Source organism: Oreochromis aureus, linkage group 7, assembly GCF_013358895.1.
Source record: "Oreochromis aureus strain Israel breed Guangdong linkage group 7, ZZ_aureus, whole genome shotgun sequence".
NCBI classification, from domain to species: Eukaryota; Metazoa; Chordata; class Actinopteri; order Cichliformes; family Cichlidae; genus Oreochromis; species Oreochromis aureus.
The window spans coordinates 43,078,986-43,089,657 of record NC_052948.1 but is presented as its reverse complement, the minus strand read 5'-3'; the positions used below and the strand labels follow the sequence as shown (position 1 = coordinate 43,089,657).

Sequence of the window (10,672 nt, the reverse complement as noted above, 5' to 3'; positions counted from 1 at the left end):
CTAGAGCCTCAAAGGAGAACGGAGCAGAATCCACTTAAGAAATCATTACTAATTCATAAGTTTCTCTGCTGAAACGTATCTCATTACTGCTTTCTTTGTTCCACTGCTGCTCTGTATAAACGCATAAGGCAAAAGGGGAAAGCACCAAATAGAATTATTCCCATCATACTGTACTAACAACCAGCAATACGTGTTTAAAGAAAGACTTTGTGGTTTAGAAGGACTTTTATTACAAACAATACAAAATATGTTCATAAAACATAAAAAACAAAATATGCAAGGTGTGTTAAAATATATAAAATACATTTTTTGGGGGGAGGCTTTTTTGGATTAGGTTATTTCACATAGAGTAACATCTTTTAGGTCACAGTAAAAGTTCCTTGTTAAGGAAGCTGCCAGGATGTCACTTTAAAAAGGTTATATGGCTCATCTTGAGTTAATATTTCTTACAAAGAATTACGTTTCAATAACTGATTTAGCAGACACACTCAGTGCACATTTCTCCAACAGTGCATGAAATCAAATATGAGCACCTTTGTGGCTGGAGTGATCATTTGTGTATCCGTTGGTCAGATATTAACATTTCAGTTTAGCCCGCTACTCTTGCAGAGTTCTGGGCACACGTAGGCAACACTAAAAGTAGCTCTGACGGGACAGACGGCCTGTGCAGTCAACCAAAAGCAGTTTTCAAACAGTCAGTGTGGTCGGCTGAATTTTGTGACAGAAACTTTGACAAACCAATTAAAGTTATCGTCCTCTTTGACAACTGTCATCGAGGCTAGTGCCATAAAAACATGCAAGTGTGTATGTACTTAAGACAGAGCATTTCAAACATTCACAACACTTTAGAGACCGCTTTCCTAGCTGAACATTGTCCTGAACTTTCTGTAGCTGTGCATGCTCCTGGTACACACAGCGACTGTATTTTCTTATCTCATTGTTTTCATGGGAATTCTCAAGGATTACATAAAAAAAGAAACATACAGAAACTTGTCAACACCTGCTGAAGGTAGAAAGGTTGACACATGGATGAAAGCAAAGTTCAGTGGAAACGGTGTGTCACATTTATTACATCATCTCAGGGCACTTTTCTGCAATAGCTCAATGGTGCTTGACTGGAAACAAACTCCACCCGAGTGTCCCTATTTCCTAATATCTGCATAGATGTAGTTGATGAATAGAAATTTAAACACCCTTTTATTTATATATTTAGTGCAGATTTCACCTCAAAATAAACTTGTTTCTAAAGCCTGGATTGATTGGATTTGAAGTAATTATAAATTGGAGTTATCCTCTAAGGTGAGTAGTTTCCTGATTGGTCCAGTTGGATGGAGCCACAGCACCTTTTGTTCACCTTTCATTTGTCAGTGTTTCAGCACATATGGTTACTTTTAATTGTGAAGGGTCAGTTAGTCTAAAGGGCAGAGATTAGTGGAAAGGTCACGCGTCCTTGTGGTCAGTATCCAGCTGACATTCCCATCTTCCTGCTGTCAGACATAGCAGCAATGCAGTTGTTCTCCTTTTCCACAGCATTGACCACATTGAGAAAGTATGGCCAGTTCCCGGTTTTGTGTTTAAGATGTTCCTTTAGGCCTTTTGACACAGACTAAGGGTACAACAACACACACACACAGACAAAACATTAATACTACTTATCCTTAAGAGATTACAGAAAAATTAAATCTGCCTTTGTAGGATTATGGACTGCTAATCTTCTTCAGAATCCATTATTACAGATGACTTTTTTTCTGATAGACAGTCTTGTGAATTTGAATATCATTAATGGATAGCGAGGATAAAGGGAAGTACTTCACCTCATCAAAACGAGATTCAAAATGTACGTTGTTCTCTGAGTCGACGAAGATTATGGGCTCAGTAATGGCATCTTTCAAGCTCATCCCCAGCCACTGGTGATTTATTATAGACTGCAAGGATAAAAGAACTGTGAGTAAACAAACAAAGAAGTATACAAACAGGGAAACAAACAGAGTTTTTAATTATTGAATTACCAAGGCCATTGCCGACGTAATCAGGCTTCCTCCCGATCCACCAATTATAAGAAGACCTCCAGACTTTGACTCCAGTATCACTGGACTCATTGAGGATGGAGGTCGTTCGCCTACGTAAAAATAAAACATCAGATGGAAATCAGACTCGGTGATGACATCGTGAAACGTCTGTAATTTAGTTGTCGTATATAACTTCACCTGCCCTCAGTGTGTCTGTTCTCCCGCAAAAGTCAGCCAGCTCATTGTTGAGGATGATGCCTGTACGTGGAGAGTAAATCATTCCTCCAAATCTACAGAACAAAGGGTACTCAGTCAGCTGAGGGGATGATGGATACACCTAACATTAGTGTGTTTCCTATAACACAACTCTTCTTGCTCACACTTGGTTTATGGTGCTAGTGGCAGAGACGGCCAGGCCATCTTCATCCAGGACAGACACGTGTGTCGTCCCAGTGTGATCTGAAGAAGGCGTGACGTTGTAGTAAGAGTTGTCATGGGTCATGTTTGAAGAAATCATCTTCCTGATGCGATCAATGAAGGTGGGATCAATCAAGTGTTCTGCACACTAAAAGGAGAGCATCATGAAACATTTCTAAGATATCCCAGATATTTCTGGTTTGAGAATCCTAACATCCTAAAAGTTGGGATGCTTTATAAAATGTTTCGAAAGACACATTGAAAATGTCATAAACCCACATTTTGTTCACAGCAGAACACATGTCAAATGTTTAAAGTGAGAAAATATACAATTATTAAAAAAAGAAAGAGGTAATTTAGAAATTGATGGCAGCAACACGTCTCAAAAACCTTGAGAGAGGGCCATGTTTACCACTTCTTCTTTTATCAACAGTTTGCAAACATCTGGAACTGAGGAGACCAGCTGCTGGTCTCCTCAGTTCCAGATGTGGTCTTGTTTGTTGTATTTTCCATTTGATGATGCTCCAAATGCGTTTAGTTGGTAAAAGTTCTTGACTACATGCAGGCCACTTCACCAAATCCACTCTTCTAGAGAAAACGGCAGCGTTTCTGGATCATGTTCACATATGACTTCCTTGTTGTTTTTCCTGCCCCCATTCCAGTTTTCTTGAAACACAATGCTGCCAAATTTAAAATGACCTATTTTAAAAAAACTGATTTAAATGGATTTTTATGCTTGTTAGTAGAATGTGGGCTTATGAAATTTTCAAACCACCGAAATCTGTTATTATTTACATTTTGCACAGCATCACAACTTTTTTGAGTTGGGGGTTGTAAACTTCGAATGAGACATGATTTATTCTCTTCTCTTTAATTCACTGTTTTGCTTGTTTGTTCTTTTGTAAGAAGTTATATAATTAACTGCTCAAAAAAAAAAAAAATCAGATGCACACTTTTTAATCAGGGTAAAGCATCAGGTCAGTTAAACTTGTGGGATAGTGTTCTGGTCAGTAAATTAGCAGAGAGACTTGTTAATCAGTTCCAGCTCATTTGGTGTTAATGAAATTAAATACAGTCACATTAGAAGGGCAACATCTGCTTTTAAGGACAAACATCTTTTCTGTTTTTTTCACTAGTTTAGCATTTGGCTGGGGTGGAAGTTACTGCTTGTAGCATGAGGCGACTATCTAGTCCAACATGTCCAGGTTGGTAAGACGTCTGCTGTGTCTTCCAGCACAGTCTTAAGAACATGAAGGAGACAGGCAGGAGAGCTGGACAGGGCTGTAAAAGGTCCTTAACCCAACAGCAGGACCAGTATCTAGTACTTTGTGCAAGGAGGAACAGGATGAGCACTGCCAGAGCTACAAAATAACCTTCAGCTGACCAGTGGCGTAAATGTTTCTGATCCAACAATGAGAAACAAACTTCATTAGGGTGACCTAAGGGTTCAGGTTCACCCTGAGCATTTGACAGGCAATGACACCATGACTGTCCCTTGGTGCCAGGTTAAAATCCTTGGACCTACTGTCAGTACTACACTGGTAAACTGAATCCTGGGTTCCTCCTGTTCTGTGACAATCCCGGCCTCATTTGGCAAGAGTATGCAGGCAGCTCCTAAAGATGAAGGACTATTGATTTTCCCCCACGCTCAGCTGTACTAAATCCAGTGGAACACCTCTCTAAGGGATTAAGGGATACTTTGAATTCATCCCTCTGTAGATGGATTGTTTTCATTTCCATCAAACAATGCAAAGTCCCTTCATTCTTAACATATTATAGATATCCATTTTGAGTTTTTTGAGCAGTGTATATAAATAACATAATATAAAATACATGAAATAATACATAATATATACCCAGACTTTAGAATTCAATTTCTTGCCCTTGTATTAAAAATGTCCCCAGTCTCAGTAAGAAAAAAGATATTTCAGATCCCAACCTTGCCGTTATTAAACTTTGGATCACAAATGCTCTTCTTCTGTCCATTAGCAAATTTAACTGCCTCTATAAAATGATGGTACATCTCAATCTTCTTGTCACCAACCAGAGAGTTTGGCGTCAGCGAGAACCCTGCAGAAAAGACAGTGATAATCTTTTTAAGCTTTTGTGAGCTAAGAACTGTTTAACTGCTTCTTTAAATTGAAATTTCATCCAGCTGTTACAGCGGCTTAGCCAAAAAGAAAATCACACAAAACACGACACCTTCCATGACTTTGAGAATGAAGGCAAGCAGGGCCCCTCCAGCAGGGGGTGGAGGGATGTAGAGTTTAGCATCTCCCAAAGGAACAGTCCAAGCATCTTGGACCTGCACCTGGAATGACCTCAAATCCTCTATAGTCAAGTTCCCACCTGAGACAGACACACAGACCGTATATAACAAACTTTACCCTAAATTAGATTCGATTTTTTTCATAACACTGAGTAAAAGTCATTTTTCCTTTCCATTTAATTCCTTTTCAAACACAAACCCTCAGGCTGCTAATGCTGACATTGCACCAACCTGCAGCTGTTATGTCTTGGATTAAGTCATGCCCTATCTTGCCAGTGTAGAAATCCTCTGCTCCTTTCTCTGCAATGGTTTCCATGGTTTCTGCAAGTTTGGAAAACTTTACGATGTCTCCTGTGCTCAGAACAGTTTTGTTCTTGTGGCAAAAAATTTCACTGTAAAAAAGAAAAGAAAACACAAACTAAGCAAAAAGGAGAGCAGAGAAAAAGAGACAGAGAGCTGTCAAAACCAAAAACTGATGAAGGGTCAAAGCACTACACCCTATGCATCCTAACAATTTTGCACAGCTAAACCGCTTCTGCAAAGAAGAATGGATTGAGATTTGCCCTGTGTGGGATCTGCGGCTATTAGAAATCTTTGCTTTAGAACTAACTAACTCTTTTTCTACTTCTTATTTCTTACCTAATCCTATCAGGATTATGAATGTTTAAGGTGAGTGTTTTGATATAAAGATGCTGGAAATTTTAGAAAATTACTTCTAAGTCCACTGAGATGAAGTGCTTGTTTAAACTTGTGACAAAGATGGAGAGCATCTAATTTTTGGGCAGATAGAGAAGACGGTTTGCTAGACTCACTGCAGAATAAACGGAAGCCAGGCTGATTAGTGGCACGCGGCATTGATTGAATAGGAAATTAACACAGCAGTCACGGTTCAGGGAAATATTCTTCAGTGGAACTAATAGCTGACAGTTTATCAAGTCCCTTTTAGTTTTTTTTTCTTATGCCCTTAGGTCTCAGAAAATTCAGAATATTAAACTAAATTTAAAAAAAAGAACAACAACAATCCAAGCACAACAGAGGAGCCAGGAAGTTGAGGGAGATTCAGACAAGACCAGACAAAAACTCACTAAATACATAACAGAGAATACGGGATTGAAACAAAATCACAAAACCACACTCTAACTTTAAACAGGAAGTAAACTGAAAGACAGCACATAATTAAAAGAAAACAAAAACTTCCACCTAAAATGTCCTTTTCACTGGTCTTTATTAGAAAAACATTTTCAGTTTAAAAGCCGATTAGACAAGGCATTTCTAACTCTGAAAAGAGAGCTCCAGAAAAATGGCTAATCACCATATCTGTTACCACGTTAGACCTTAAATGCATTAGGAATGCAACACGCTGACCAAATGGCGCTGACGTGAAATGAATGCCCTGAAAGCACTGCTGAAGCAGCATATATCACTGAGACCCAAATCAAAAGGAACTCTGGATAAACAAAACTCGTCATTGACCCTTAACTTAGAGCCGAGTGTGTGCCTCAACCACCCACACGCACAAAATTGTACTCAATCCATCAACTCTCTTACAGAGTGAGACACTGACAAACACAGAGATAATCACTCCCTTTCAGCGAACACACCTTTTTAAATGACTGACTCAGCTAAAATCTACCCTGAGGGCAATGAGTCGAAGCAAGTTTGCCTCTGATCATCTATGCCGTGCTCCATAATTTTACCTATTAGTTTAAAAGCTTTCTGAGATTACCTAATAGTAGAATTGGGTCACTTGCTGTTTACTACAGTTTTTATCTTCAGTCTCACAGGAATCCAGATTTGCACCTGACAGTGATGCACTTTTTAAAGATCCAAGTGCAATAGGTTTTCTAATCACCAGTTATTTTCCTCTGATTCCCTTCTCTATCGTAAACATTCCAAAACTCTGTTTGTGCACACACTTTTGGCCCGGCATCCATAAATGAAATGCAATCTTTCAGGTATTCCCAATGATACCCGAGTCCTGGCTCCGTCTCACAAACATTTTTTGGATGAAGGTTAGTGCTACCTTTGTCTCTGAGCTGGTAAATCCTGGTCCTGAGTCACATTAAGAAAAACAAGGTGCGCTCTTATGTCATTAAAAATAACAATGCTTCACTGAGAACAATGAGCGTGGTGCCTGGCCTAAACTATTACGCAATGTGTAAAGTTAAATTCTCTTTGAGATGTTACATAAAACTATCACAAAATTAGTAAAACCAGGGATTTACAGGAGAGGCCTTCGCTCCAGGATTTCTGCAGTGACAGCTGCATGAAATAGGCTCCAGCAAGGATTACAAATGCTTTTAGTTCATTGGTGCCATCAAACATGTGACTTAAAACACAATTTTTTCTTTGCAAACATTATTAATTAAAAAAAATTCTTAAGTCACAGAGGAGTAATTGAAAAGCTGTACCAGAGAGATGTTGCTTGTATGAGATTTTTCACAAAGGACATGATTTTTCCCAGATAGGGTGGCAGAGGGATGCCCTCCCTAGCCAGTTTAATTGTTGGTTCAAATAGCCTGGCCCAGGGCAGCTTCCCGTACTGTTTGTGAATTGCCTCATAGCCTCGCAGCTCCCCGGGAACGCCGATCCACTGGCTGCCTTCAATGTAAAAATGAGAAAAGTAGTGCAGGTAAATTAGACTAAAGGTGGAAAACTGTTTTGAAAGGTGTTTTGTCTTGCAAAATGTGACAAAATGTTAATTGATGAGGAAGATCTAACCTTACCAGCACAACTAGAGCACGAACAACTTAAGCTATAATCACTGTATAAACAATACATAGTGATACTAAGTACATAAGTGGATAAAAACAGGACATCTATTACAAATAAATAACTAACTAACTAAATAAATAAATAAATAAATAAATAAATAAATGAATAAATTCCTGCAAAGTGAGAAACATTGAGGACAAAATCTGTAACTGGATATTGATAAGTACTGTAAATCTACCTACCTATGGAAAAATTGAAGGAAGTGGGACACTCCTTTAACAGGTTCTGTCTGAATGACCGTGGGACAGTTTCTCTGAAGTTGTAGACTTTAACGTTGCCTTAAAATAGATGAGAAATCCAATTGGTTGGTCTAATCAATCACTGCTGTGGAGAAATACAATTTACAAAACACATGTGTCAGTAGAGGACTCACCTTTCTTATCTCTTATAGTTATTATAGAGCCCCCTCCAATCCCCATGCTCTGAGGATTGACCACAGATGTGCACAGAAGAGCTGCAATGGCGCCATCTACTGCTGATCCACCCTGCTGAAGCATATTCCTGGAAGAGGGTTTCATTTTATTTATGGGAAATGTGTAAACACTCATTGCACTCGCACACGCTCCCACTTACACATGGCTTTAAGTATTGAACCTGGTGTTTGAGTACTTGAAGATGCCACAGTACAGTGACAGCTGCCATTGGGCATGTTCAAACCACATCCTGCTGTTTGAGGTCGACCTCAGGTAACATACCAGGAAGTCGTTGACCACAGTGGTAGTGTTCTTTCTTTCCTTTCTCTTCTTTTTTTTTTTTTATTTGACTCACAAGATAACCTGACACTAAAAAAGAGAAAGAAATGTAACTCACATTTCTCACTCAGATTATCTAAGTTAGCAATGACATAAACAACTGAATCCTGACTGGACCGTATTTGAAAAGCCCTGAATGGGTCTTTTCACCAGTAGGCTGGCATGGGATCAAGTGTAGTCACTGAGCTACAAGAGGAAGCACTGTTGGGAATGTTTTGCTTCTGATGGTCAGTGAATAAGGTGATTATCTTACAAATCTGTGAGCATAAGAAACACAGAGCAGGCAACCAAAAGAGCTTTACAATGAAACATGACTTGGGAAAAATTGGGGATGTTCACGATGTGGGGGAGCCTAAAGAATTTTGGAGGTTTGAAAACTCAAACTGAAACTTGATAGCCCATCTGTCCGCAGCGAGTGTTGGTGCACACACAGACATATAAAGAGCTCTATTTGTCACCCATCTACTGTAGAAGAACAGGGTCAGTATGATTAAACAACAAAAACCCGATGTGTTTCAGGTTTCTTTGATTACTTGAAGTTGGGTCCTGTTGGCACAGTGCCTGGTGCATTTACCTGCCTGAACAAATTTAGTGCGTCGGCTTTGAAGTCGGAAATGAACCCTCTTTAAACTTTGGCAGAGAACCGGCAGAGATATATCTATCTGCTTTTGTGGAGACAAAAGCAGGAAAGGGTATGCTTACATCCTAGTCGGGTGGGATGGGGGGTGGGGGGAATAATAAAATCATCTGCTGATCTTTATTTGCAGTTACTGTGTTGATTGATTAATGGCTTGCTCACTGCAGAACAAATAACTCAACCACAGAGTGCATTAGAGAAACAGCACAGACCTTCACTGCCCAATCAGAAAAGCTAATATCAGTTACTAAGTTTTTCTTTTACAGTTACAAGCACAAGTACTGAGGTACAGTGTGCTGCATGCTTACTGATCTGCAGGTATTATCTCTATTCTTCACTGCCTATTAAATCTCTTAAACAGCTTATCAAATTGCTCAGTTCAGCTTTTTTTTAATCAGAGTAGGAAGGTCCAGTCTAATAGTTCTGTCAAACAGTATTGTGAATTCTTGCATGCCAGCAGGACTGCGTAAGTGCCACAGGTCAGTTACTTTGTGAAGAACCCCTGAGGGTAGAAAGTTGCAGTGGTATGTGTTGTTTGAGGTTCTGACTGCGAGGCTGGAGTTGTTTTGCCGCTACTAGTGAGTAGTTTTGGTTTGGCGACAGAGGTGTTTTTCTTCTGTTTAACCATTTCCTCCTGTCCAAGTTGTACAGTCTATTTTTTAAATTTAGTTTTTATTTATTTATTTATTTTTTCACTATTAGCTGACAGATTGCTGAGTGTGACATGGTGCACATTGGCTCCTTGTCCCAGCTGGGTTCAGAAGGAAGCACGCACAGTCTTACTGCATATAACATGAACATGCTTGAAATGAAAATACTGTATTTAAGATCTATAAACACACACACACACACACACACACACACACACACACACACACACACACACACACACACACACACACACATATATAATAAAAATAATAATTAAAAACCCCTTACTATTTCTAAAAAGAATTAGTGTAAAACACAAAATCCAATCAAATTCAATACTTTCTTTTTCTTCCCCGGATTAGCTTTTCACTATAAAGAGGACTTTAACAGACAAAAACGTACCTGCCAATCTCCGAGCAAATCTGAGAGTCTGCGGCCACCGCCGCTTGCTTGAAGCTGCCGCTGGAACATCTTCCGTCCAGAAACGAGGTGAAGCACAGGCACAAGAGCGTAACGATGCAAATAAACCCGATCAAAATAAAGCACCACAGCACCCAGGGCTTATATTTGGCCATTTTGACTTTCTGAGGGGAAAACTTTGCGCCGAAGGAACTTGTTCTTGCTGCCACTCAGTGTGCGCGCACGCGTTCAGAGAGGTCTGCCAAATGATCCAAACGTGGATTACCTCCCTCCCTGCCTCCACCAGCCTCTTTTAAGAAATGGCTAAACTGAAACTGAATATAGGACCGGATGAGTACTGCAATGACTACAGCATACCACTAAACCTTAATTGTCCTTCTTATGTCATCTTAAAATCTCAAGACGGACTTAATTGTGACCACGGTGGGAAATAATCAAGTCGGGAATTGCAGGGTGATTTCCATTCGACTCAGTGATGTCAATTTCGATAAATGATCTAAAGATGTGACATTCACAAGAATTTGTACCCTCTCACTCTCTAAAACATCCCACTCTGACCCTCAGTGTGTGAAAAACTAGTTTCCTGCTGTGTCAGACATCCGCCACACTGTTTGATGTGAACTCTGTGTCAGCGACCCAGCTGAGACACTGGGGCATTTAAAGAGAGATATTCCAGATGCTGAACTCCTCTGCATTAAGACCACAGCAGGCTCCCACTTGTTATTTTAATTGCGCCATAGTA

The 10,672-nt window shown here is 39.7% G+C and overlaps 1 protein-coding gene across 1 annotated transcript; it reads right to left on the bottom strand.

Annotated features, from left to right (window-relative positions):
• Window positions 1–206: 206 nt before the first annotated feature.
• On the bottom strand, window positions 207–10,418 carry ggt5b (gamma-glutamyltransferase 5b). Its single transcript, XM_031742532.2, has 12 exons — window positions 9,913–10,418; window positions 7,844–7,971; window positions 7,653–7,748; window positions 7,107–7,296; window positions 4,927–5,087; window positions 4,629–4,775; window positions 4,366–4,496; window positions 2,390–2,574; window positions 2,208–2,299; window positions 2,010–2,119; window positions 1,815–1,925; window positions 207–1,606 (listed from the first exon to the last, which is right to left on the bottom strand). Exons 1-12 carry the CDS (start codon window positions 10,083–10,085, stop codon window positions 1,457–1,459), a joined length of 1,674 nt encoding a protein of 557 aa, XP_031598392.1. The 5' UTR covers window positions 10,086–10,418; the 3' UTR covers window positions 207–1,456.
• Window positions 10,419–10,672: the final 254 nt, after the last annotated feature.

What these genes read in the sequence shown, in the direction of transcription:
- ggt5b (XM_031742532.2), bottom strand. Translation starts at nt 10,085, where the DNA reads ATGGCCAAATATAAGCCCTGGGTGCTGTGGTGCTTTATTTTGATCGGG. An exon ending in TTCCTTCAATTTTTCCATAG is followed by an intron (nt 7,297 to 7,652) that starts GTAGGTAGATTT and finishes TTTACATTGAAG; the next exon opens with GCAGCCAGTGGATCGGCGTT. An exon ending in TTACGTCGGCAATGGCCTTG is followed by an intron (nt 1,926 to 2,009) that starts GTAATTCAATAA and finishes TTATCCTTGCAG; the next exon opens with TCTATAATAAATCACCAGTG.